At 45.6% G+C, this 27,908-nt stretch overlaps 1 protein-coding gene and 1 long non-coding RNA gene across 25 annotated transcripts in view; one reads left to right on the forward strand and one right to left on the reverse strand.

Annotated features, from left to right (window-relative positions):
- The window catches only part of LOC103345692 (NAD kinase), a 79,996-nt gene that overhangs the window by 3,730 nt on the left and 48,358 nt on the right, over positions 1-27,908 (forward strand). For 5 of the 24 annotated variants that reach the window (XR_011378178.1, XR_011378175.1, XR_011378176.1 and 2 more), the window contains exon 2: positions 6,847-6,976. The exons of 5 other annotated variants lie outside the window; for them this stretch is intronic. Coding sequence is in view for 8 of the 19 variants with exons in the window: in XM_070047351.1 (XP_069903452.1) it covers positions 192-364; positions 6,847-6,976 (303 nt within the window). In the remaining 11 variants the exon portion in view is untranslated. Of the gene's footprint in view, positions 1-168; positions 3,243-3,504; positions 6,977-15,717; positions 21,055-27,908 lie in introns of those variants that run through there. 14 more of the 24 variants (XM_070047351.1, XM_070047350.1, XM_070047353.1 and 11 more) reach the window with 10 other exon arrangements.
- LOC138843471 (uncharacterized) lies at positions 1,495-27,867 on the reverse strand. Its single transcript, XR_011378190.1, has 3 exons — positions 27,152-27,867; positions 20,788-20,868; positions 1,495-15,764 (listed from the first exon to the last, which is right to left on the reverse strand). It is a non-coding gene; the product is annotated as an uncharacterized lncRNA (long non-coding RNA).

A 27,908-nucleotide genomic window follows, 5' to 3' on the forward strand; every position in this document is an offset into this window, starting at 1 on the left:
TGAGGTCTTTGTTCTCTTTGGGGTGGAAACAGCCTGTTTTCAAAAAACTTTGGTAAATCAGAAATCAGCAGCTTTTCCCTAATGTGTGTGTGCTTTATCACTGTTTCGTGTATCTGTGTTTATTTGTTAATTTATTAACAAATAGACATCAGTGTTTTTCTGTCCAAGGTTATTGCTTACGGGCTACAGAAATGGAACAAGAAAACATAAATGGAAACAAGGAGCTAAGTCCAGACTCCACCACCTACCATTGCTCAGTGTGCCATGGGGATGAGACCTGGGGCCATGGTCTCCCCATCCGGGGCCGGACCAAGTCATGTAGCCTATCGGCCTCACCTGCCTTGGGCAGCACCAAGGAGTTCAGGTATGGGCGTGAGGCCTCTTCCCCTCCCGTTCGTGATGTGATTTATTAATATGGTCATGAAGAATACTCGAGAATTGAATATTGAAGCCGACCAGTGCTACTAGTGTGGTTTCTTTCCAGAAGGTGGACCTAGGTGGCCACCTCCCGAGTCAGTCCAGACCACCCAGCTCAGCTCAGCCCACATTGATTATTGATTCTCTCTCTCTCTCTCTCTCTTTTTTTTTTTTTTAGTGTCAGAGGTAGAGAGAGGTCTTCCACCTGCTGGTTCACTCCCCAGTGACCACAATAGCCAGAACTGAGCCGATCCAGTGCTTCCCCTGGGTCTCCCACATGGGTGCAGGGGCCTGAGCACTTGGGCCATCTTCCTCGGTTCTCCTAGGTCATCAACAGGAATGGGAAGTGGACCAGCCAGGACTGGAACCAGTGCTCATGTGGGATTCCAGCACTTCAGGTGGAGGCTCAGCTGACTGCCTCACAGTGCTGGCCCCCACACTGCCTTTCAGTATTAGACTTGGTGAGGAGACCTCTGTGTTCCTGGTCCTTTAGAGAGGCAAGGGCCGGAGGGCACACCTGGGCAGGGCCTGTCACATATGTGTCTGCCCACCTGCCCCTCCTGTGGGCCACGGCTCTGCTCTTGCTCAATGGTGCTTGGGCAACAGCAGCCAGACCTCGTGTCCAGGAGGCCTGACAAGCATGCGGCTGTGATGGTGACAGTGGAGGCACTGAGCTCACCAGGCCCTGCCCCTCAAGGAGGGCTCACACCTGTGCCAGCCAAGGAAGAATTCTTTGGTGGAAAATGGTTGTAGTTTTTGTTTTGTTGTTTGTTTTTAAAGATTTTTTTGGAAGGCAGAGGAAGAGATCTGTTTTCTAGTTCACTGCCCAAGTAGCCACAATACCCAGGGCTGGGTGAAGCCAAAGCCAGGTGCCTGGAACTCCAGCCTGGTCTCCCACATTGGTGGGTGGCAGGGGCCCAGATACTTGGGCCATCATCCACCACCTTCCCAGGCTCATTAATAGGGAGCTGGATCAGAAGCAGAGCAGCCAGGATTTGAACCCATGCTTTTGATATGGGAGCTGGCATCACAGGTAACAGCTAACCTACTGTGCCACAACCCCAACCCTGGAAAGTGTTTTGTTTTTTTGTTTTTTGTTTTTTTTTTTTTTTTTTTTTTTTGACAGAGTGGACAGTGAGAGCAAGAGACAGAGAGAAAGGTCTTCCTTTTGCCATTGGTTCACCCTCCAATGGCCACCACAGCTGGTGTGCGGCGGCCAGCGCACCGCGCTGATCCAATGGCAGGAACCAGGTGCTTCTCCTGGTCTCCCATGGGGTGCAGGGCCCAAGCACTTGGGCCATCCTCCACTGCACTCCCTGGCCACAGCAGAGAGCTGGCCTGGAAGAGGGGCAACCGGGACAGAATCTGGTGCCCCGACCAGGACTAGAACCTGGTGTGCCGGCGCTGCAAGGCAGAGGATTAGCCTATTGAGCCACGGCGCCGGCCTGGAAAGTGGTTTTTAAAGCAGGCCACATTTGGGGACCAGACTGGAACTTGGTGGGCAGCAGCAGCCGGTCTCTGGCAAGGGTCCTCATGGCGTTGGCACAGTTTGCCCCAGAGCAGCTGCTGTGGTATTGAAACTTGGTCCCTGGTACCTCCAGGCCATGGCGGTGCTCTGGCTTATGCCCCGACAGAGCTGCTTTTTGCTTTTGGTTTCTGTAAGTTTTTTGGCACTGTAGCCTTCCTGTCAGGACCCTGGACCTGGGGATACAGACAGCAGTCAGAGGCAGCCTCTGGAGAGCCCTGAGTGAGACAGGGGAGGGGAGCCAAGCCCCCAAGGTGCCCAGGATGAGTGGAGGAGCCACACACCTGGTTTCTGGTTGTCTTTTAAGTTCCTGGGTCCAGTCTGTGTTTTGCAGTAGTACACTTAATTATCTTTAGAAGACATACGTAAGCCCAGAGCACGCTCGGTCCAGAAAGGCCCCAGGTGTGGCCACAGCCACCAGGTGTCCGCTCTCCAGCGTAGACACTGGGACACTGGTAGTGGTTGAAGACAGAGAGCAGTGGGAAGCTCCCTTCTGGCCGTCATGTCCAGTGCCCCTGGAGCATCCTGCTCCAGTGGTCAGGAGGTCACAGGTGTTGCCTCAGCCCATTGACCCCTGCAAAGGAAGGAGCAGCAGCCTGGGGGCCTTTTCCCAGGATGCCATGAGTCAGGTCACTTTTCACCTGTTGGAAAAGTTGTGCCCTTCAACTGCTGTCTTCATATAGTTCAGGGTAAATGTTTTTGTTAACATTAAGTTTTTTTTTTTTTTTTAATTTTTGTTTTTGAAAGGCAAACAGAAACACACAGAGGTGGGCATAGTGATGTGCCATCCTCTGATTCACTCCTCGGATGCCTTGCAGCAGCTGCCATCCAGGTCTCCCATGTGGGTGTCAGGGGCTCAGGGTCTTGAGTCATCCGCTGCTGCCTCCCAGGGAGTGAGCAGAAGAGGAGCCAGGACTGAAACCCAGGCACTGTAACCCCCATGCCAATGCCTTCCCCTCTCCAGGCCACCTGTGGGTAGGTTCTGACCTCTTGGACCCAGAGACAGGTTCTGGGAGACCTCCAGGAATGCAGACCCCCAGGCTCATCTCAGAGCTGGCATTTCCCTCGTCTGGGCTGGGAGTGTCTCCTTCTGCGCTGAGGAGCCCAGGGCCTCCAGGGCTGGCTCTGGTGCTCCTTGGAGTCTGGGTTGGCCCCTGTCTGTGTCTGTGGCTGCACATGCATGTTCTGATGGTGGCTGCACTGTGTGTGCTCTCTGAAGAAAGACACTCTCTGCATGGCCCATGCCTGGTGACCACTTTTGGACCAAAGGCCTGCATGCTGCATAACCCCAGACCATCATGTGAGTTGGGGTCTCCAGGAGGGTGTGTATCATGGGGTGGCTGTGGTGTGGACAGAGCAGTGTGTGTTTCAAGTCACTTAACAAAGCCACACAACAACCCCGAGTCCTGCTGGCTTCTCTGGTGCCTTCAGAGTGGCGTGAGCCAGCTTCCACCGAGCGCCAGCGTGTCCTGGTTTCTGACTGCTCTGATCTTGGGTGCAGGGTGTAATTATTCTGAAGATAGAGAAACACTAACTGTTTCTATCTGATTGTGCTTGTTTAGAAGATACTCTCTGTCTTGTGGGCGCTGCTTTCACATGCTCTGTGGGGCCACGGGAGGTACTGGCCTGGTCTGGCTGCCTGGTGTTTCGATGGACCAAGGCCTCTCGTGTCACTGGCCTTGACAGCATCCTTAAGGACTTAGCAGTAGTGCTGCCTCATGACACCGGCCGGCCGTCGCCCTCCTTCAGTCTGCTGTGTGCTTGACAGTTCTGCTCCCATGTCCCATGTACCGGTCCTACTGCGGTTTGTGTTTTTAAGGGAAAACTACCAAAGTGATTTAAACATCAGCGTTCCATCTTGGCTCAGAGAGTTTTATTTCACAATTTCTCCAGAGAAATCCTTGGTCTGTGAGCCTCTGGCATTGAGGGGTCGTGTTCTTCAGGCCCGTGTGCAGAAGCCCTGGTGTCCCTGCAGGGTCTCCTTCAGAGAGTTGGGGACAGATCGGGGAGGTTGTGCATGCTTGGATCTGACTCTGTGAAGAGAGGTGTACGTGAGATGCGAGAGGCGCTTTGACATGTAGTGGGGGCTGGGGCTTTGCACCCGGGACCCCCTGGGCAGCACCGTGCATCACCCATTGGCTCCTTGGGGTTAGGACCTCACCATTGGGCTGGATGGGAGCTGTTTGTGGGGCTCTTTAGGCTGCCCCCTGCAGGCTGTGCCCCACCTCGCCCCACTGCAGGGCTGTCCAGGCTTCCTGCTACCCAGTGACAGGGCAGGAGCTTTCCCGCCCCCGTCCATGCACAGCTCCTGTTATTTTGACCCCAACCAGGGAGGGCTGTGTTGTGGGCAGGCCAGCCCTCACCACCTCAGCTCCCAGCTATCTGCTGTGACTCCATGTGGCAGACACGCGGGTCCTCAGGGGCCAGTGTTCCCCAAGGCCAGAGCTGCAGCTTCTCTGTTGCTGCCGGCCTTGCTCAGTCTGCATGGCTATACCACCCTCCCATGTTTGCTCCTGGCCAAGAGTGGCCCCTCCCTGCACTTCTTGGTCTGGGCAGAGGCACCCCCTGGTCACCATTTCATGAGTTAAGTGGTCTTTACCAGCTCAGCTCCTGGGGCCAGGCTCTGCCTTAGGAGCCTGCCCCTGAGATCCTTCGGGCTGAGGTACAGGGTGCTGGGAGCTGCCCCTAGGATCTGTGGCGGCCAGGCCAGTGGCTTGCTCTGCCCACCTCTGGCTGTGCCCTCACTACCTGCCATGGCTTCTGTGGCTGTGGCAATGACTCCCTGGGGACCTAGCCTAGTGGTTTCCCTGAAGGCAGAGGCAGGTGTCATGGGCAGGACAGCTATGAGGAACTTGGACTTCCTGTCTGAGAACCAGCCTAGATTTCACCATGAACTTGGGTTTTTTGTTGGCTGTGCTGTGAGAAATTGCCAGGTCATCTCAGTGGTCAGAACAGAGCTGTCCATGCCGTTGTGACCCCGCTCTGCCTGTCCCGTACCCACAGCTATGGCCCTGCAGGGTCAGCACCCCACATTTCAGATGACCCAGCAGGAAGCAGAGGATCTGGCTGTTGGTCCTCCCCAGGAAGTCCACTGGAGTCAGAGCTTCACTTGTGACCTGGGCGGAGGGCTGCGAGCCACCCACAGGCCCCGAGGCCACTGCCCAGTGCAGATCGATCGAGGGCTGGGGAGTGAATGCCCTTTCACCTGCCAATGGCCTGAGAACTCCCACGGGCTGGGCCAGCTCTACAGGCCAGATGGAGGCTGGCAGAGCTGGGAGGCTGCACACTGTGTGCCACAGCTGGGCCCAGAGCTCAGCAGAGAGCAGGGTAGCTTGTGGCCTCTTGCTTTGTCTGTTTTCACTTACTTGAGAGCCATAAAAGTGGAGAAATCTTCCACCTGCAGTAGCTCAGACCAGCCAAAGCTGGGAGCTGGGAACTCCATCCAGGTCTCCCATGTGTACGGCGGAACCCAGTCACTGGAGCCATTGCTGTGCCTCCCAGGGTCCAGGTCAGCAGGGAGCTGGAGTCCAGAACTGGAGCTGGGCACTGAGTGCAGCTCTCTGATGTGGGACATGGGCATCTTAGCTGCTGGGCTGAACACTGTCCAGACACTGCTTTTCTCGGCAGGTAGGGGATGAGGCAAGAGGACTACGTAAGCAGCAAGAATACTTTATCTTGTTTGATTTTTATAACTTCAGGGACCTCTTGGCCTGTGTTTAGAAGACCTCACCTTTAACAAGCTGCTCTGTAGCATGCTGCTCTTGGTGTTGATGGTGCAGACACTGGGCTGGAAGCGTAAGATGCGCAGTCAGGAGAGTGCTGGTGTGGCAGGGTTGTGCGTGCACCTGTCATTAGCAAAATGTGACCATGATGCCATGGACAGATTGGCTGTCTCCTGGAAGGGGGCAGTGCCTTGCGAACCATGTGACTGACGGGGTGGACAGTGAAGCCCACGGAGGTATCATAGGTGGCTCCACACCCCCCAGAAATGCCTGGACATGGTGAGTGCTAGGACCAGGTTCCCATGGTCATTGGTTCACTGAACATGGCCAGACACTGCTGCTGCCATAGGCGTGTCTTTGTTGCTCCCCTGTGGGGTGCATCAGCACTTTTCCCCACCAGGACAGCACTGGGAAGGAAACTTCCTGCTGGTCTACACTGCTGTTCTGAAACCCAGACAGGGAGCCCCAGTCCACTCCTCCCTCAGCTCCTGGACAGCACGGGACACAGGTGCTGCTCCCACTCATATTCCTGGTGCCCTGGACCTGCACGATAGTGGGATCCCAGCAAGATGGGAGGCCGGGCTCACTGCACGGCGGTTGGCCATCCACACGGCATGGATGGCTGGGTCAGGGCAGTGGCGCTCACACCAGCACTTCCACTGGCTTTAAACCAGAGGTCCTCACTGTGAGAAGTGCAGGGAGCTAGGATAGCACTCTGATGTGGCAGTCAGGCCCTGGCCGGGGCAGCAAGTGCCTGTCCTAAGGGGCCTGAGCGCAGTGTCCCCTACCTGCTGGTTTGGATGTTTTCAGGGGAGTCATTGTCCCTGACGGATGTAGGGTTGCCAGCCACAGGATTCCCCTCAGTGGGCTCTGTGAACAGTTGTCCCGAGGAGGCATCAGGGGCATCACTGAGGGACTAGCAAGTGCTGGTGGGGTTGGGGCTGCTGAGGTGAGTGATGGGCACCGTCAGTAACTGCAGTCTGGTGCGGCTGAACATGGGAACTGAGTGAGCAGGGCAGGGTCTTCCTGCTGGGCCGAACCCTGTGCCTGTTCCCATGGGCCAGGGCTGCACTGCCAGGGACTGCCAGTGAGTGCATTTGTCCAGGGGTGTACCATGTGTCCTGTCCTGTCCTGTCTGAGGGGCAGTATGTGGCTGGCATGAACCCTTACCTCTCCCCAAAGGCATATTCAGGACCCTGCAAGCCAGCAGTTGACGTGGAACAAGCCCCCAAAGAACGTCCTTGTCATCAAGAAGATACGCTACACCCGCCTGCTGCAGCTCTTCAAGGAGTTCTGCGTGTACCTGGTGCAGGCAAGTGAGGCGGGGGCTGGGGACCCCGTGCACTTTGTCCCACTGAGGGCACGCCCAGCCTGGCAGTGGCTCATTTTTTATAGATGGTGTATCCTGGATGTGGTTCTGAGGGTCGCGTCTGGTGACGGCCTTGCTGCCAGAGTCCCAAGGTGGTGCAGGGTGTCATGTGGGACCCATGTCTGCCTATGTCAGCTGGTCTCTCGCCTTACAAAGCCGCACCCTGATGGCTTTATCTAGGCCTGATTGCTTTGCAGGGCTGCACCCCTGTGCCCTGGGCAGGCTGTGGTTCCACCGTCCCACTGCTGCACAGCAACTCTGATGCCCTGACAGCTCCCTCCCAGCTGTGAGTCCTGGTCCGGCACCCCTGCAGGGCAGGCCTCACCTCATTTTTGAATGTTTTTTTTTTTTTATTTGTGGGAGGCAATCTGTACAGACAGTTCTTGCATCTGCTGGGTCCTCAGTGACCTGCAACAGCCAGGGCTGCATCAGGCTGAATCCAGGAGCCAGAGAACACTCTGGGCCTTCCAGCAGGGTGGATGGAAACATTGGAACTGTCATCCCAGCAGGGTGGACGGAAGCGTTGGAACTGTTGTCCCAGCAGGGTGGATGGAAGCGTTGGAACTGTCATCCCAGCAGGGTGGACAGAAGCGTTGAAACTGTTGTCCCAGCTGGGTGGACCAAAGTGTTGGAACCACCGTGGCCGCCTCCCAGGGTGCACATTAGCAGGAAGCTGGGGCCAGAGTCAAGGGCATTTTGCTACGGCATCTGGGTGTCCCCAGCAGTGTCTTCACCCTGTACCCAGCACCACCCTGGGCATCTTGTGCACCAAGAGGTGAGGGGAGGCCCCTGCAGCTCTGCTGGGCATAGTCCCACCTACAGCTCCACTAGGTGTTGCCTGCAGGATGACTGCCTGCTGTCTGGTGGAAGCCACCATGGCCCTGTAGCACTGGCCTTCCGGAAACCATGTGGACCCCAAGTGTGCAGTTGCCACCTGGGCCTGCTTGAATGGCTGTGGCCACAAAGTGCCAGAGTTTCCATTGCACGGTGGCTCTGGGTGGTGAGCCAGAGAGGGGGTTGCAGGCCTCCCAGGACCCTTCTTGGAACAGTTCTGCATCACAGGTCCCTGGCTGGGGCTTCCCTGTCCTGGCACCCACTGACCGCTCTGCAGGAGGCAGCTTGGCCTCACCCACCTGCTTTCCTTCGCTCTGCTGCTTGGCAGGCTTCAAGGTGTCCAGGTCTTCATGCTCTGCCTCCCTTTGACCTCAGATTGCACTGAAGGCAGCCAGAGCCACCCACACAATCCTCCTGAGTCTGTCAGATGCCTCTCTGGCCAGGGTTGCAGCTGTGCCGAGTACCTGATTGCAGAGTCCTCATCCAGGGCAGGGACTTGGCTCCTTCAGGCTGGCCTCTGCTCCCACTCCCCTCCCCCTGGGTCTCCACCCACCCCAGACCCAGCTTTGCCTTGGCCCATGCCTTGCTCCTGACAGTGATCATCTGTCTCCAGGAGGTGTGTTCTGCACTCAGGCTGGGTTTTAATGGATATAGGTTTGCTTGGCCTCCGGTTCTGGTCTGCAGCCCCTTGGCCATACCTGATGATGACCTGGCTGGTGAAGTCCTGAGGCCATATGGGGCCTCATGTGTCAAGAGTGGTCATGTGGCCTCTGGTTCCCTCTTCATGGGGAGCCATGAGACCACATCTCATCCCAATCACCTCCTGAGGCCCTGCCTCCTCCCAGAGGCCCCACTTCCGCACGCTTTAGTTAAGTTTCCACCCTCTTAGCACCACTCATGGTTGTTCACACCTCATGGTACTGGCTGGGCTGGTGGAGGTTGTTCACACCTCACCTCACTGGCTGGGCTGGTGGGGTTGTTCACACCTCACAGCACTGGCTGGGCTGGTGGGGGTTGTTCACACCTCATGGCATAGCCAGGCTGGTGGGGTTGTTCACACCTTATGGCACAGCCGGGCTGGTGGGGTTGTTCACACCGCACGGCACAGCTGAGCTGGTAGGGGTTGTTCACACCTCATGGCACAGCTGGGCTGTGGGGTTGTTCACACCTCATGGCATAGCTGGGCTGGTCGGGGTTGGGGTTGTTCACACCTCATGGCACAGCTGAGCTGGTGAGGGTTGTTCACACCTCATGGCTACATCTGGTCAGGGTTGTTCACCCCTCACAGCTGCATCTGGTCAGGATTGTTCATACCTCACAGCTGCATCTGGTCAGGGTTGTTCATACCTCACAGCACAGCTGGACTGGTCAGGGTTCACACCTCATGGCACAGCTGGGCTGGCCAGGGTTGTTCACACCTCACTATCTCCTTTCTAATGATGTATGCTTGTTAAACTTTTACTCGGCCTATGTGTTTGGGGTCCCATGCACTATTTGTGTTCCCCTCAATAAAAAGTGCTGGCTAAGAGCCATCATCCTCATTGCTCTTCTGATGGAGGCTCCCATGCCTTGTCTTTTCATTTGAAAACCCAGCGATCATATACTTGTTTTACATAATGAAAATACTTACTCTTGTCTTAATTATTCTTATAATAAGCCATGTTATAATTAACTGTTGCCATCATGGTGTACAACAGACCTCTTGAACTTATTCCTACTATGCAAATGAAATGTGTTCTCCTTTGACCAAAATAACTTCAAATCCCCTCCATGTGTCTTTACGTTTCAATGGTTTTCCTATAGACAGCACAAAGTTACATCTTGGTTTAAATTTTCCTATATAAGTCTCTGTCTTTTAATTGCCAATTTAGAAAATGTACATTTAAAATGATTATTGATATAATTGGTATAGTATGTGTTATATTTGCTATGATTTTTTTTATCAGGATTAGTTTTTATGTCTTATTAATTATTCATTTGAAATGCTAAAATGCAAAGGGAAAGAGATCATCCAGCTACTGTTTCACTCCTCAAAACTTTACAACAGCTGTGCTTTGGCTAGGCTTAAGGCAGGAGCCAGGAAGTGCATCCAGGTCTCCTCATGAGTGGGACGGGTCCAAACACTTGAGCCATCAGCTGTTGCCTCCCAGAGGGTGCATTACAGCAAGTTGAATCAGGAGTCTTGTGCAGTACATCTGTAGTAATAGAAAAATAGTGAATATCACCCAAATACTTTTCTGTAGCATAGATTTTATTGACAACATTATGGTTTTTTCTGTGCTATATGGCAACTTATTTGAGCAATCATTCTTAAAATAATAAATCACTTCTTGGCAGCAACATTTTTCACAAAATAAGTAGGAAATGAATGTTTCCATTAACATAAGGATCACTACGTGCTTAACCATTGCCAATCAATGTAATTGTTAGTGCTTTTCAAGGAGGCCTTCCTTGGCCCTTGTCATGTGTAAGGCACTATTCCTGCCCAGGGAAGCTGATGGGTTTTGTTTCTTTAACAAATATATCTGGTATTCTGTATTCCTTTCTATCATGACCTAGCTCCTAGAGTCTAGGAGCAAACCGGACAAGTTCTTTCACACCTCCACTCATCTTCTCTTCCAAGCACCCACTACATGTTTCCAAAGGCAAAGCAAATGAGCACACATCCAGTAAGCCATTTATTTCTCAGTTCATTTTACATTGTGATGTAGCAGCTTTGGAAGATTTTTAATTAAAATGGGGAAAATGAATATGTGATAATGTAAAATTGTCATGATTATGACATTAGAGCTATCAAACCTGATAGCAAATTTGTCTCCAGGTTTTTTGAGGCTATAACCATGACATACTTGTTACATGATTCAAATTGGAACTTAAGAGTTTTCTAAATTTTTGTGGGATAGGAAGCCTGAAATTCTAAGTATTGGTCTTAAGGATGATATGGTGGAAGTGGTTTAGTATGAACCTGGAAATAAACACTCAATATTTTGCAGAGATAGGAGTTACCTAGTGCTAAAAAAAATTACTGAATAAGATATTTTTGTGAATGAATTGCTAAAATAGTGTGGCTCCTAATAGCATTTTGGAGGCTGAATGGGATTCATGGGCAGGACCAGGGATGTATAGAGAATGGAATCAGATACATGTTCTTTTTAAAAATATTTATTGGTTTATTTTAAAGGCAGGGTTACAAAGAGAAAAAGAAAGAGAGATAGATAGATGATAGATTGATAGATTGATAGATGATATATAGACTGATAAAATGAAAAAAATGAGAATGAGGAGGAGGATGAGAATCATCTGCTAGTTCACTCCCCAAATAGTCACAATGGCCAGGATTGGGCCAGATCAAAGTCAGGAGCCAGGAGTTTCATCTGGGTCACCCACCCAAGGACATGGGCCATCATTCATTGCTTTTGCTGGAACATTAGCAGGGATTTGAATTGCAAGTGGTGCCAGTGGGATTTAAACCGTCATCCATATGAGATGCCAGGATTGCAGGTGGTGGCTTAACCTGTAATGCCATGATGCCAGCTCCAGTGACAGATTCTTAAACAGCCTTACATATAATTCTACCAGCCAGGCTATAGATTTAGGTTGTGTTGCAGACTTTCGAAAGTTACATCTTTAGGCAAATCATTCCATTTTCATTTGTACTTAATGAGATTCATATTAGTTTCAATTAAATTATTCATGAAGTATAATCAAAGCCAAAGGCAGTTTTCTAGGTTTTTCTTACTTGAATATTCTTCCACATAAAAATGAATTATATATTTGAGAAGTAGAAACACACAGAAAGAGTGAAGATAAGAAAGATAGCACCATTTTGGCATAATGAGTTAAGCCACTGCCTGCAGTGCTGATATTGCATATTTAGACCAGTTCAAATTCTGTCTGCTTCACTTCCAATCCAGCTTCCTGTTAATGCACTGTGGGTACCAGCAGAAGGTGCCCCAAGTGTTTGGGCCCCTGCCACACACTTGGGAGTCCTGGATGAAGCTCCTGGCTCTAGGCTTCATCCTGGCCCAGCCTTTATTACTGCGGCCATTTGGAGAGTGAACCAGTAGATAGGAGCCCCCCCACCAAAAAAAAAACCTGCTTTTCAAATCAATAAAATAAATCTTAGAAAAGGAAACACAAATGAGAAAGTCACTTAAAAACTGATTCACTCTTCCCAAATATCCACAGTTGCCCAGGCTGACACAAGGTTAAAGCCAAGAGACAGGAATATACTCCTGGATTCCAAAATTGGTAGCAGAAGCCCAGTTACTTGAGCCATCACTAATGCCTCACAACACCTTTATTAATAAAAAGTGAATCAGGAACAAAACCTGGGATCAAACCAGGTAATTTGAAGTAGAATTATTGTGACAAGGAGATATAAAAAGGAAACTTACTGAAAAATAATTCATCACAATTACATAAAAATTGAAAATAAGAATACATGGAAATATATAAAAAGCCATGACAATAATCAGGAAAATTTTCAAGTGAAGTTTCTTGTATCTAGAAATACTCTTTAAAATTTAACAATGGAAGGTGCATTTATTGTTTCATAGAAATCAGGAATATACAAAATATATGTGGGCCTTTAAAGGTAAAATAATCACATAGGATTATGATGTTTCTGATACATGTTTAAATGAAAGTGAACAAGAGAAATTAGAGAACAGTAAGCTCAGGGACCACAGAATTAAAATGTGACAAAGATGCCCTATGATTCACAGACCTAGGAATGGTTGACAGTAGAACAATTATGATGTATAATCTCCTGGAAATAAATTCAAAACAAACCTAAAAATATGGTTATGATTGGCTTTCACTAGGACATTGATGATTTATATAGGTGATAGTAGTAAATCTAAATAATAAAATAAAAAGATATATCTGTTATAAATCATATGCTAATTACTAGAAGTAGTATCCAGAAATAGTATGGGAGCAATAGTAAGGTAGTGGCAGAAAATGGGAATTTGCTGAACAATACTCAGTTACAATTAAATAATAATTAGATGCAAAAAGGCCAAAGAAAACATCAGGCCAGTTATCAGGATAATATTAAAGATACACAAATCAAGAACTATAGCCATTAATTTCATAATTCATAAGTTATAGTCCTATGAAAAAGTAAAGAGTACATCATTTTGAAAGAGAGAAAGGTTACATCTGCTTAAGAGAATGTGTACAGGGTTGATACCCTGATGCAGTGGGATAATCTGCTGTTTGCAACGCCTAGATCCGACATCAGAGTACCAATTGGAGTCCTGGGTACACTTCTTTGGATCCAGATAACTTCTGATGTGCCTGGGCAGGGAGCAGGTGATAAAGTTGTCACATACCTGCCACCACTCATGTGAGAGGGCTGGTGGATTTCATGGCTCCTTGTTTGGTCTGACACAGTCATTTGGGGAGTGAAAGATTAGATAGGAAATCCCCTTCTCTCCCTCTCTCTCTGTATCTCTCTCATTCTCCTTCTTTCTCTGTAACTCTTCCTTTCAAATAAATAAATAAATAAACATTTAAAAAATAAAAGAACTCACATCTAGAAAAGTGTATGCACTCCAAAATGGATACTTATATATAGGATACTAAGTTTCTGGATATAGAACATGGGCATTTTCAGAGACAATGGTCAATTTAGTGTTCCATAAAAATCTTTAGCATATAAAAATATATATGAGCTAGGGGCCGGCGCTGTGGTATAGTGGGTAAAGCTGCCACCTGCAGTGCTGGCATCCCATATGGGTGCTGGTTTGAGTCCCAGCTGCTCCACTTCCAATCCAGCTCTTTGCTATGACCTGGGAAAGTAGTAAAAGGTGCTCCAAGTCCTTGGGCCCCTGCACCCACATGGGACAACCTGGAGGAAGCGTCTGGCTCTTGACTTTGGATCGGTGCAGCTCCAGCCATTGTGGCAAATTGGGGAGTGACGTATGGATGGAAGACTCTCTCTCTCTGCAGGCGTGCACCTTCCGGATAGGTTAATGCCGGCGAGACCTCGGAGACACCAGACGCGTTTATCGGCTTTTCAGCTTCCACTTTATTTTTTCAGCAGACTAGTGTTACATGTCACATACGCCCGCCATCTTTGCCTCCTCCAACCCTGTTATATATCCCACCGTCCACCTGCTTATATATGATTCGCGGAAAACATGTTACCAACTCAGCAAGAAACAAAACTTAGTAAGTGTGGGAAACATGCAATAACAGGATGCTTAAAGTCAAAACAGGATCTTGCAATTAGCAACGGGCAGGGTGGAAAAAGCCCAGCACTAAACTTCTTGTGCTTGTACATGTCGGGAGGGGCACAGCTGGCCAGGCTGTCCCGTTCCCCGACATCTTCCCCTTATTTCTTTGCAAAATGGAGTGGTACTGTGCCTGTCTTAGGTGACCAAGAGCATCTATCGGGCTTACCCGTCATTGGCACATGAACATGAAGTGTGGAGGGAGCGTTCATGCCCTGTGTTAGGTTGCCTTGAAGACCTCCCAGAACTTACCCGTCTTTGACTACCATTCCAGCAGATTCAGCCACACCTGAATCTGTCCATTTTGCATGGGGTACTGGTTATTGAATGTTAGCTGGCTTGTTTAACCACCATTTGCATATTAACAGCCCTTGCAAAATCTGAACAATAATTGATCCTGTTATAAGCACAATAAGAGCCAACCCTATTATGGTGGCCCATTGTTTAATTGGATTCCAACTACCATTTAACATGCTACCCAAAAGACGGGACTGATTAGCGGCAAATGAAAAGTGGTTGTAGGGGTAGGTGGTAACGCAAACTGCAGTAGATCGAATAACACAGGGTATGCCAACCAGGCCTAATCTTGCAATAAATCCATTCATTAACAGCTGAATAGCAGTATATCATCAAGTGCCTGGGCGGTAGATCTTGTGATGCTATCAAGTGTGGACAGTGTGGAGGTTTGGCTCACGGCCATGCCAATAGCGGCCGCACCAGCTGATAACGCCGCAATTACTGCAACAACGACCGCAGTGACTCCAAAGTCTCTCCTGTGTTGAACAGCCATAGAGAAGTCCTTCTCAGACACCGCAACTGGTATAGGAACCCAAATAGGAATCCGCACAACCACCAGTGTTTCCGCTTCACTTAATTTTCCTTTAACACATGAGGAAATAACTCCTGTAGTGCAAGTATTATTAGCAGCATTACAGCGATACCAAAAGAAGGGAGGCTGAAGGCAAACGGGATGATACATGGGTTTCCTTGGGTGACGAAAAGGCAAATCAAGAAGGTGCAAAGAAATTAACATTAAGGAGCAACAGGGAATCGATCAGAGGTGGACAGGCATCTGGAGAATTGGGGGCGCCTGAGGAATGCAAGAAGGAAGTGGATTGGTAGGAGGGTAAGGAGCAAATGGTCTGTGACACTCCTGGCACCTGAGAGGTAGCGACTCAGATCGAAAGGCTTTAAGTTCCCCTGTAATATTGGCTGTGTAAGAACTACCTGACTCATTCCAGTTGATAACATCTCCCATGGAATAAGTGGCCAAATTAATACATGGTGTAGGAAAGCCAGTATAATTATAACCACAAAGATCTGCACCAAACTTAGGCTTATGGAAGCATAGCGCTCCTGAAAGGTGGATGGATAAGTTAACCTGGCCCTGATGGGAAGAATCGACAAGACTGTTGTAAGGCACTCCGAATCTTTCACCTATGGTAGAGTTACGCAAATACACAACTGGCAGAAGGTTAGAAGAATTAGAAACAGGTAGAGGGAGAGGTAGGGCTCTCAAGAGACCCCAATACTCATCCAGCTTGGCCATCGTCGGTGACAGTGGTGTCATTATTAGTAGGAGTAGGATCACGATCATCTTGCCACTCTATTGTTCTTGTCCGTCTTTGTGGAGTCCAGATTGGATTTTTTTCTTCCTGTGGGAGAAAACAAACAGCGCCTCGTAGCCTTCTTATTAATGGGTATGGGCCTTTCCATTTGTTATCTTGTGGGTCTTTCCACATAATCATTTTTCTAACATGTGGCTGAGCTTCTGTCGGTTCATGGGGTTTATTACTATTGGGGGTCTGTTCCAAGATAACATGACATTCTGCCGGGGTGAGACCATCAGCTTTTTTATTTAAAAAATTTATGGTAAGTAAGGCGAGGTTGAGAATGTCTTTAGGGGAACGGGATAGTGCCCCTATTCCCTCTTTTTGTTTTAATACAAAATTTTTCAGATACAGATTAGTGCGTTGCACAACGGCTTGTCCAGTAGGATTATATGGGATGCCGGTTAAATGAGACATATGAAAAGTTGCTAAAAACTCAGCAAAAGCCTTATAAGTATAAGCAGATCCATTATCAGTTTTTATTATATTAGGAATTCTCCAAGAAGCAAAACATTGTAACATATGTTGCATTACATGGGAGGTGGACTCTTTGGTGGTGGCGGTAGCCATAACTACTCCTGAGTAAGTATCCACCGTAACATGGACACAGGATAGCTTGCCAAAGGCAGGGATATGCGTTACATCCATTTGCCAAATGTGACATGGATAAAGGCCCTGGGGATTAGCTCCAGTGGGCATAGTAACAGGCTGATGAATAACACATTTTTCGCAATTTTGGACAATAGATTTAGCTTTACGAATAGGGATATTAAACCTCATACTTAAGGTCTTACTATTAACATGCCAAAGTTTGTGATATTCTGTTGCCTATTCCATGGCAGTGCAAGCTAAAAGGAAGCGGGAATGTTGATCGGCAAGGGTGTTTCCCGCGGTGAGAGGACCTGGCAGGGAGGTATGTGCTCTAATATGGGTGATAAAAATGGGATCTGATCTCCTAAATAAAGCGTGCTGAACAAGCTCAAAATAAGGAAACACTGTAGAATTTTTGGATATTAACGAAGGGGAGCCTAGCCTCTTAACAGCATTAACAACATATAAGCTATCAGAAATGATATTAAGAGGACCCTCAACCATATTTAATAACTTAGCCACTACAGCTAGCTCTGCATGTTGAGGTGAGGGAGACGCAGTAACTGCATGATGCACCTAACCTTGTAAAATAGCCACCCCGGTACCTCCTTTTGCTCCATCAGTAAAAGCTATGGGTGCTTTGGGAATGGGATTAGAATAAACTCTTTTAAAATAGTGTAAGGGTACCGTGTTGCAAAATCTAATAAAGGAATGATTGGGATAATGGTTATCTACACTTATGTCAAGGGTGATGGTGATGTGGGACCATTGCCAAGTTTCCTTAGCCCACTCCTGAATGACTACAGACTCTAATGGAAGAATGCAGGACTGTGGTCTTCTCCCTGCAATTTCTACGACTCGGTTGATGGCTTGTAAAATTAAATTTCCCATAGCCTCCGCACAGGAGGTAATAGATCTGGGCATATGGTTATGTGGGTATATAAACAACAATGGTCCTTCTTGCCAGAGTAAAGCATAGGGATAATGACTTTGTATGAACACCAAAATACTTAAGGGCATAGTGGGGTCACACCGCTGCATAGCGGTGCTCTTAAGGCGCTGTTCACAATTTTTTAATACTGCTTTTGCCTCCTTTGTAAGTTGGGTGAATTTAGGCATGCATCACCTTCCAGAAGTCGGAACAAAGGGTGCATTTCTTCAGTAGTCATTTTACAATAAGGCCGAATCCAGTTTAAATTTCTGCACAATTTTTGTAAGTCATTTAAGGTTTTAACATGATGAGTGGAGATATTAAAATCAAGAGGCTTTACTGTGGTAGGGGTAATCCGTAGTCCTAAATATTGTACTGCAGGAACTCGTTGAATCTTTTCAGGGGATAAGATAAGATTATAATTGTTTAGGGATTGCTCTAACGCAAAGAAGGCTTTATCTAATTCTTCTTGGTTAAGAGCAGCCAATAGAATATCATCCATGTAGTGTACTATTGTCATTTGTGGAAATAATTTTCTTACAGGTGCAATAGCCTTAGCAACATATATTTGACATAATGTGGGACTATTAGTCATTCCTTGTGGCAATACCATCCATTCAAAATGAGCATTGGGTCCTATATGATTTATAGAGGGAATTGTAAAGGCAAAATGTTGTCTATCTTCCTTGGCTAGGGGGATAGAGAAAAAACAATCCTTTATATCAACTACTATTAGTTTCCATTCTCTAGGTAGCATGGTTAAAACGGGGAGGCCGGGTTGAGTGGCCCCCATAGGTTGCATTTGTTTATTTATATCTCTTAAATCATGAAGTAGGTGATATTTACCTGATTTCTTTTTAATCACAAAGATAGGAGTATTCCAAGGAGAAGTAGATGGCTGAAGATGTCCTGCCCCTAATTGTTCCTCTACTAAGGTTTTTACAACAGCCAATTTTTCTTCTGTAAGGGGCCACTGCGAAATCCACACTGGCTTAGAGGAAAGCCAAGTTATAGTGATTGGCTGCAGTGTGGTGGCCCCTCCTGGAAACCCAGTCCATGCCTGTCCTTTTCTCCTTTTGGACTAATGGACGTTGTAATACCCTGTTCCCTAGCTCCCAGGCTTCCACCTTTATATCCCATTTGTGTCATGATGTTCCACGCAGCCTGTGATCCTTGTTGTTTTCCCTTTTCATTAGTCAAGGTAAGTCTTAGTTCCTGTAGGACGTCTCGTCCCCACAGGGTAACTGGCAGCTTACAGATATATGGTTGGAACTGTCCAGAATGGCCTTCATTGTCAGTCCAAGTGAGGATGCTGGCACTCCTAGGTGGAGCATGGGTAGTACCCAACCCTACCAGTGTATTTTCTGACTCTTGTGTTGGCCAGGAGGGAGGCCAGTCATCTGCGGCTATAATACTTACATCAGCCCCAGTATCTAACAAGCCTTGTATTGTTTTTCCCTGAATGACAAGAGGCCAAAGTGGTCTGTTTTCCAATGATAAAGAGAGTGCTGCAAAATTACTTCCTTGTTTAGCTCTCTGATCTCTAATTTTTTCCCAGCATAGTAGTTGTGCTAGGGGTCTGTCATTATCTACAATAGCTGCACCTAAGGTGGCTTGAACGATAACTTTAGGTTTGCATGTGGGGAAAGTTACTATTGCTGGCTGAATTTGGAGTCCGCGCTGAAAATTGGTGGCTCATCCAATCACTAGTCTGAAGCCAGTATTGGGAAGAGAATTTTTAGTAGGGACTACATCAATGATTTGAGGACCCATAGCTGGAGTTAATATTTGAGACTCCGTTGGCTGCAATTTGAAACAGCTTACTGTTCCTGATCCCCTTTTTTGATTGCTGGCGCACCCAATTTTGCTTCGGGCCCTGGTGTGCTGGGGCTCCTCTCCCGGTTTTTGACTCTTGGGGAATGGGGTTTCCTGCTCTATCAGTCTTAGAATAACAATCACTGGCCCAATGATTACCTTTCCCACATTTAAGGCATAATCCTGGCTGCCGTTTGTTGGGCTTACGTTGTCTACATTCCTTTTTTACGTGTCCGGGTTGGCCGCAAGCGAAACATTTGCGGTCACTCGCTCTATTGGCCTTAGCCATTGCCATAGCAGCATGAGCCCCAGAGGCAACATCATCCATGACATCTCTGCAAATTTTCATAAAGGTAGGGATGTCCTTATGTTGCCAAGGCCTTAGCGCGGAGCGACATGTCTTATTAGCATTTTCATACGCCAGTCATCTCAGCAAGGGTGCGGCCTCTTCAGGAGACTCAAACAGATTGCCTGCAGCTTCATAAAGGCGGTTAATAAAATCTGCATAAGGCTCGGTTGGTCCTTGTATTATCTTAGTTAGACTGTGTTTAACTTCCCCTTTTTTTGGCACTACCTTCCAGGCCCTCAAGGCTATATCTCTTATTTGTTGTAATACCTCCCGGGGACACCAAGCTTGCACCGCTTCTGCATGGAATGCTCCCTCTCTGTTTAACATGTCCTCATTCCAGGCAGGTTGTCCATCAGCTCAGTTCTGCGCCGCCTGAGTACGAGCTAGTTCCCTACAAGCGGCTGACCATAAGAGATAACCTCCCCCTGAAAGGACTGCCTTGCAGACATTTCTCCAATCTTCAGGGACTAGGCCCTGAGTGCCTAAGGTTCCTAGGATAGCTTTGGTAAAGTTAGCATGTGGCCCGTAGAGAGTCACTGCCTTTTGCAACTCTTTTAATGCTGTAAAGTTGACCGGAGTCCACCCGCGATTTCCTTGGCGGTCTTCGATCACTGGAAAGATCTAATGGGGGTTAAAGAACTCTGCCCAATTTGGTTTCAGGCGCTGCGGTGGGTGGGGAGTTGAATCCCCAGTATTTATTAAAAAAAGTGGCTTCATCGTCATTACGAGCACTTTCGTTTTCAAGTATTTGCCTTCTAGTCTGTTTCTCTGGCCCAGACTCTAAAACTATGGGCCTCATCTCGCTTGAAGCATTGCTGGCAAAACAGCAACAGTGCATAGGATGAGGGGGTGGTTCGTAAGGAGGAGCAGAGGGCATTAAGGGGAACTCCGGGTAAAGTGGAGGCAATTCCAGCGTCTGCGGATGTTTCGCTTTTGGTCGGGCTCCTCCGCTTGCTTCCATCCTTTGTTCCTCTATATTGTCTCCTTTTTCGCTACTATCACAGGAGTCTTCGCTGAGCTCCTCCAGTAGTTCAGAGCCTTCATCTAAGAGTTCCCCAACCTGGTCATCCTCCGACCATAAAGTAGTATCTATCAGATACCACAAGCGGATCACTCCCTCCTCGACTCCAGCGTTTCGCAATTCACGTCCCACCCATCTCCACCGAACCTGTGATAAATCTCCTTCTTCAACAAACCAAGGAAAAATTTTATATAGTATCCTAGTAAAATTGCACACAGCTACACTCTTTGCAGGTGTCCCCGTTGCCTTTAAAAGGCGGCTAATCAATAGGTGCATTTTCGTGGTGGACTGTGTTCCCCATTGTACCGCGGTATTCCTAGGCTTTTTCCCCTAGACTCCTGTCTATAGACTTTTTTCTTACCTTCTTTCCGCATTGCAGCGATCCGAGTCACGGCACCAGTTGCAGGCGTGCACCTTCCGGATAAGTTAACGCTGGCGAGACCTTGGAGACACCAGACGCGTTTATCGGCTTTTCAGCTTCCACTTTATTTTTTCAGCAGACTCGCGTTACATGTCACATACGCCCACCGTCTTTGCCTCCTCCAACCCTGTTATATATCCCACCGTCCACCTGCTTATATATGATTCGCGGAAAACATGTTACCAACTCAGCAAGAAACAAAACTTAGTAAGTGTGGGAAACATGCAATAACAGGATGCTTAAAGTCAAAACAGGATCTTGCAATTAGCAATGGGCAGGGTGGAAAAAGCCCAGCACTAAACTTCTTGTGCTTGTACATGTCGGGAGGGGCACAGCTGGCCAGGCTGTCCTGTTCCCTGACATATCTCTCTCTCTCTCTCTCTCTCTCTCTCTCTCTCTCTGCTTCTCCTCTCTGTGTAACTCTGACTTTCAAATAAATAAATAAATCTTTAAAAAGTATATGAGCTTCATAGGATTAATCACTACACTGGAAATAAAGACCTCTGATTACTGGGCTTGTGAGAGATGTTAGTGCAAACCAGAGCATTTTCAGTGAGCTCATTATCCCCCATAGAAAAAGCCAGCCAAATTGTTTGCATATTAAGTGCTAGGATTGGCACAAATTGTGAGACTCATGGTGTACACAGGTGATACTAAATAGGACAAGACAAACTAAAAATGAAAATGATTTACATCTTCATATATAATATATATTGTAATCACTGTCAGTAGAATTGAGTATTTTGGTAGGAACAATAATAGAATAACAAAGTGGTATTAAAACATTAGACAAGAAATGCTCAATTAAAATTACAGATATGAAAGAATATTGCAAGATTCCAAGATTTAAAATCAGAAAACATCATTCCTCAGGTTAAAGGAAAACCTTAAAGCAAAGACAATAATATCTGGAATGATACTGTGGAATATTTAAGAATCAAAGTTAAATTGAATCTCATCATAATGCACAAACAGTAAAAGAAAATCAACTTGAATGGGTGAAAGAATATACAAGTCATAGTCAAGAAAAACCACCCATGAATATGACCAGGAAAATTTGGGCATTTTCACTGAGCTAATAAACTCTCAATAGTAGCAATAAACAATCCTACTACTTGCTTGCATTAGCATACTGATTATACACACTAGTGGCAGCAATAAAAATAGAAAATAAACAGTGATGCTTATATAACTGTATAAATAGTGATTACTTTGTGTAGAGTTTAGTGGCTTGGTAGGAGTAACTACAAAGTTCCAAGAAAATATATGGCAATTTAGTGAACATAGTTTTTTTAAGATATGTTTAGAAGACACTATATATTATAGTAACTTAAATCAACAAAAGACAATGCCACTTTACAGAAGAATTTCAAGGAAAAGATTCCCTCATGTAGAATAATACTCTGAAAAATTTAATCACCAGTGATAAATTTTCAGTTCCCTAAAAACCCACAAAATTGAAAAAAGAATGTGATTCTGGTAGCATCATGTAGTACATCAGTACTAGACTACTCAAAGATACTGTGTACATGAGGGATGCCAAGAGAACTTTAAAAATTTTCAGGGATTGATAATCTTACAATATAAAAAGATCAGGGTATCTATGGACTCATAATATTGAGACCAGGGCCAGCACCGTGGCTCAATAGGCTAATCCTCCACCTGCGGCACCAGCACACCAGGTTCTAGTCCTGGTCGGGGTGCCGGATTCTGTTCCAGTTGCTCCTCTTCCAGTCCAGCTCTCTATTGTGGCCAGGAGTGCAGTGGAGGATGGCCCAGGTCCTTGGGCCCTGCACCTGGACGGGAGACCAGGAGGAAGCACCTGGCTCCTGGCTTCGGATCAGTGCAGTGCGCCAGCCACAGTGTGCCAGCCGCAGCAGCCATTGGGGGGTGAACCAATGGAAAAGGAAGACCTTTCTCTCTCTCACTGTCCACTCTGCCTGTCAAAAAAAAAATTGAGACCAATATACAATAACAAAATTCTATGTACTAGGCTGGTGCAGTGGCTCACTAGGCTAATCCTTCACCTGTGCACCAGTACTCCAGGTTCTAGTCCCAGTTGGGGTGCCGGTTATGTCCCAGTTTCTGTCCCAGTTGCTCCTCTTCCAGTCCAGCTCTCTGCTGTGGCCTGGGAAGGCAGTGGAGGATGGGTCCAGTCATTGGGCCCTGCACCAGCATGGGAGACCAGGAAGAAGTGCCTGGCTCCTGGCTTTGGATCAGCACAGTGTGGTGGCCATTTAGGGGGTGAACCAATGGAAGGAAGACCTTTCACTCTTTCTCTCTCACTGTCTAACTCTGCCTGTCAAAAAAAAAAAGAAAAGAAAAGAAATTTTATGTACTTGAATGCACTGAAAGCTCTGAGTGACTATTTTGGTAGGACCAATGAGTGCCAAGAAAATATGAGCAAATATAATGATTAATTATCCATTATTGCTCCATGTAAAATTATATAAAATTTTAGGAACTGAAATCCAGAAATAGCATCTTTCCTGAGTGATCTTAAAGGAACAACACCAACATCTAGAACTATACTATTGAACATTTCAAAATCAATGGGAAACATAGTCCCATAAAAATCCATAAATGGTAAAATGTGTCCTTATAAGAATAAGAGCACCCTGGTCTAAGATGGCTGAGAACTTTTTAAGAGTAAAATGGCTCAGATTTCTTACATTATTTTGAGTGAATTAACAACAAAATGAAAAAGTAAATGTCACAGAGCTAGCACTATGTAAAAGTTTATATAATTTTACAAATTTTATAGAAAATTATATAAAATTTTATACTATATGACATAGGTAATGTTCATAAATTGAAATGCAAAGTAAAGATTAAAAATATTTCTCATATTAGGGTATAAATGTGAGTAATGTGATGAAAGCTATTTTGTAGGAGCAATAATAAAGTGATATGCATATATAATGGAATGTGTTGGAAAACACTGCACTAAATTACCTTTGAAATGGAAAATAAGGAAAAACTAAACAGAAATAAAGCAAAGATCTTGGCAATTACCAGTAAAACAATGAAGGAGAGATATTTGTTTCTACAGTTACACTTTGGAAATTCAAAATGAAAATGTAATTTATAGCCTTCTAGAATTCCAGAAAAACTAACCTAACATAATCCTCAGAAATTGAGAATGATTGAAAAGATCAAGGTGGCTGCAAGAATTTGGGGACATGAAATAGTTACAATTTACATAATTTCTATCAAGTTGTCACAAAATGTCACCCAAAAAAAGCCTAAACTTTAATACTATTGTCTTATAATAGTCTGCTGGTGCTATAAACAGGTCACACTAACAATAACTGAACAATGAATATTTTAAATATAAATATCATTTGGTAATTGTAACAAATTGAGCAAGAATATAGGATAAATAGCAGGGTGATTGCAGAAATAAAGAAATTTGGTGAACAATATTCCCGTAAATCTTAATTTTTTTTCTAAATCAAGAAAAGTAAAGAAAGCAAAGTTGAAAAGCAAAGAATTTTCATAAAATTTATTAAGGTACATTGAAATTGTTAGCCATTTTGAGCTATGGGTCTGTTAGGATTAGCTTACATTGTGAAATATGTGCAGAGAATAGCTGTTCCCACGGATGATTCCTGGCTGCAGGCAGAGAGCCCAACTAGGTGTTCAAATCCTATAGACCTGACAATTATAGCATTTAGAGCAGGTTGGTGAAAGCACAAGGAAAAAGAAATCCAAGATGGTCATGGTTTCTCAGTGCTAGTGTTGGCATAACTAGGTTAATAATGATAGATATGAGTGGCCATAACAAATTCAAAGATATAAAAATAAGAATCTATGCACATGCTACATAATGCATTGTGCTGTGATGATTTTGAGCAAAAATGCATCCTCTGTCAGAAGCAGTAACAGATTCATAAATATTGATGAGGACATTTATGAAAAGCAGTCCTGAAATAGACATTTGGAAATTTGATGATTGTTTACAGACATTGTCTCTTCCATTGAGGAACAGTTTTTTTTTTTCTTTTTTTTCTTTCCTTTTCTTTTTTTCTTCATACTATTTGTTGAAATCTTTTATCGAGGGTAGGGATCTTTAAGTAAACTGAAAATAGATTTTTGTAAAAATTAACAGTGGAATGCGAGAGGGATGAGAAGTAAGATTAGAGTGTGGCAGGCAATGCCATGGCCGAGAAAGAACTTCTAAGATCAATCCCATTCACAATAGCTACAAAAACAAATACCTTGGAACCAACTTAAGGACGTCAAAGATCTCTACAATGAGAATTACATTTTTTTTGACATGCAGAGTTAGAGAGAGAGAAAGGTCTTCCTTCCATTGGTTCACCCCCCAAATGGCCGCTACAGCCAGTGTGCTGCACTGATCCAAAGTCAGGAGCCAGGTGCTTCCTCCTGGTCTGCCATGTGGGGTGCATGACCCAAGGACATGGGCCATCCTACACTGCCTTTTCGGGCTACAGTAGAGAGCTGGACTGGAAGAGGAGCAACCAGGACAGAACCGGCACCCCAAAAAGCACTAGAACCTGGAGTGCTGGCACCGCAGGTGGAGGATTAGCTTAGTGAGTCACAGCGCCACCCAAGAATTACAAAATCTTAAAGGAAGTAATAGAAGTGGATACGAAAAGATGGAAAAATCTTCCATGCTCATGGATTGGAAGAAACAATATCATCAAAATGTCCATTCTCCCAAAAGCAGTTTATAGATTCAATGCAACATCAATCAAATTACCAAAGACATTCTTCTCAGATCTGGAAAAAATGATGCTGAAATTCATATGGAGACACAGTAGACCTCAAATATCAAATAGCTAAAGCAATCTGGTACAACAAAAACAAAGCCAAAGGCATCATGATACCAGATTTCAGGACATACTGCGGGGCACTTATAATCAAAAGAGCATAGTACTGGTACAGAAAAAGATGGATAGAACAATGGAAAAGAATAGAAACACAAGAAATCAATCCAAACATCTACAGCCAACTTATATTTGATCAAGGATCTAAAACCAATTCCTGGAGTAAGAACAGTCTGTTCAACAAATCGTGCTGGAAAATCTGGATTTCCATATGCAGAAGCATGAACCAAGACCCCTACCTTACACCTCACACTAAAATCCCCTCAACATGGATTAAAGATCTAAATCTATGACCCGACAGCATCAAATTATTAGAGAATATTGGAGAAACCCTACAAGATATAGGCACAAAGACTTCTTGGAAAAGATCCTGGAGGCACAGGCAGTAAAAGCCAAAATTAACAATTGGGATTACATCAAATTGAGAAGTTTTTGTACTGCAAAATAAACAAGAAAGTAAAGAGGCAACCAACAGAATGGGAAAAAATATTTGCAAACTATGCAACAGATAAAGGTTTAATAACCAGAATCTACAAAGAGATCAAGAAACTCCACAAAAACAAAACAACCCACTTAAGAGATGGGTAAAGGACCTCAACAGACATTTTTCAGAAGAGGAAATCCAAATGGCCAACAGAAACATGAATAAATGTTCAGGATCACTAGCAATCAGGGAAATGCAAATGAAATCAACAACAAGGTTTCACCTTACCCTGGTTAGAATGGCTTACAAACAGAAATTTACCAACAACAGATGCTGGCGAGGATGTGGGGAAAAAAGGACACTAACCCACTGTTGGTGGGAATACAAACTGGTCAAGCCACTATGGAAATCAGTTTGGAGATTGCTCAGAAATCTGAATATAACCGTACCATACAACCCAGACATCTCATTCCTTGGAATTTACCCAAAGGAATTAAATTGGCAAATGAAAGAGCTGTCTCCACCTCAATGTTTATTGCAGCTCAATTCACAATAGCTAAGACCTGGAATCAATCTAAATGCCCATCGACAGAAGACTGGATAAAGAAATTGTGGGATATGTACTCTACAGAATACCATACAGCATTAAAAAAATGAAGTCCGGTCATTTGCAACAAAATGGAGCAATCTGGAACACATCATGCTGAGTGAAATAAGCCAGTCCCAAAGGGACAAATATCACATGTTCTCCCTGATTGGTGAAAACTAACTGAGCATCTAAAAGGAAACCTGTTGAAAGGGACACTATGAGAAACAGTGACTTGATCAGCCCTTGTCCTGACTTTGGAGGAACAACTTACTGCTTTATTCCTTGTAGTATTTTTTTCCTACTTAATACTATTGGTTGAACTCTTTAATTAACACACAATTATTCTTATGTGTTTAAATATAACTGAAAAGTGGGAATAAGAATGGGAATAAGAGAGGGAGGAGATGTACAGTTAGGCTCATGCTCACTCGGACTTACCCTTAATGGTAGAGTTAAAAACGTTCCAAAGTATTCCAATCCCATCAAGGTGGCATGTTCCAATGCCAGCTCACTAGTCAAAGTGATCAGTTTCAGTTCATAATTAATCGTAATGATAGGATTAAGTGTCAAAGGGATCACATAAACAAAACTAGTGTCTACTAATACTAACTGGTAGAATTAAAAAGGAGAGAACAATCCAGCATGGGAAGCAAGATACTCAACAGACTCATAGACTGGCAGATGTCATAAACAACGTTCTGGCTTCAGAATCAGCCCTTAAGGCATTTGGATCCAGCTAAAAAAGCCCATGAGAGTATTTCAGGCATGAGAAGCCAAGACACTGTGGCAAAGAAAAAAAAAAAAAACCTAAATGAAAGATCTCTCTGAGTGAGATCCCAGTGGAAAGAACTGGTACCTTTCTCTGAAGGGAGGAGAGAACTTCCACTTTTGACTATGGCCTTGTCTAAATAAGATAGGAATTGGCAAACTCAAGAAGCTTCCTTCCATAGCCTTGGCAGCTCACGACAAGAGCCTCAGGTGATTACTGACGTCATAAATAAGAGTGTCAATTGTTAAGTCAACAGTGGGAGTCACTGTGAACTTACTCACTATGTAGGATCTCTGTCCTTAATGTGTTGAGCTGTGTGAATTAACAGTATAACTAGTACTCAAACAGTACTTTATACTTTGTGTTTCTGTGTGGTTGCAAAGTGTTGAAATCTTTGCTTAGTATATAGTAAATTGATCTTCTGTA

The sequence above is a fragment of the Oryctolagus cuniculus genome, chromosome 8, assembly GCF_964237555.1.
Source record: "Oryctolagus cuniculus chromosome 8, mOryCun1.1, whole genome shotgun sequence".
NCBI lineage: Eukaryota > Metazoa > Chordata > Mammalia > Lagomorpha > Leporidae > Oryctolagus > Oryctolagus cuniculus.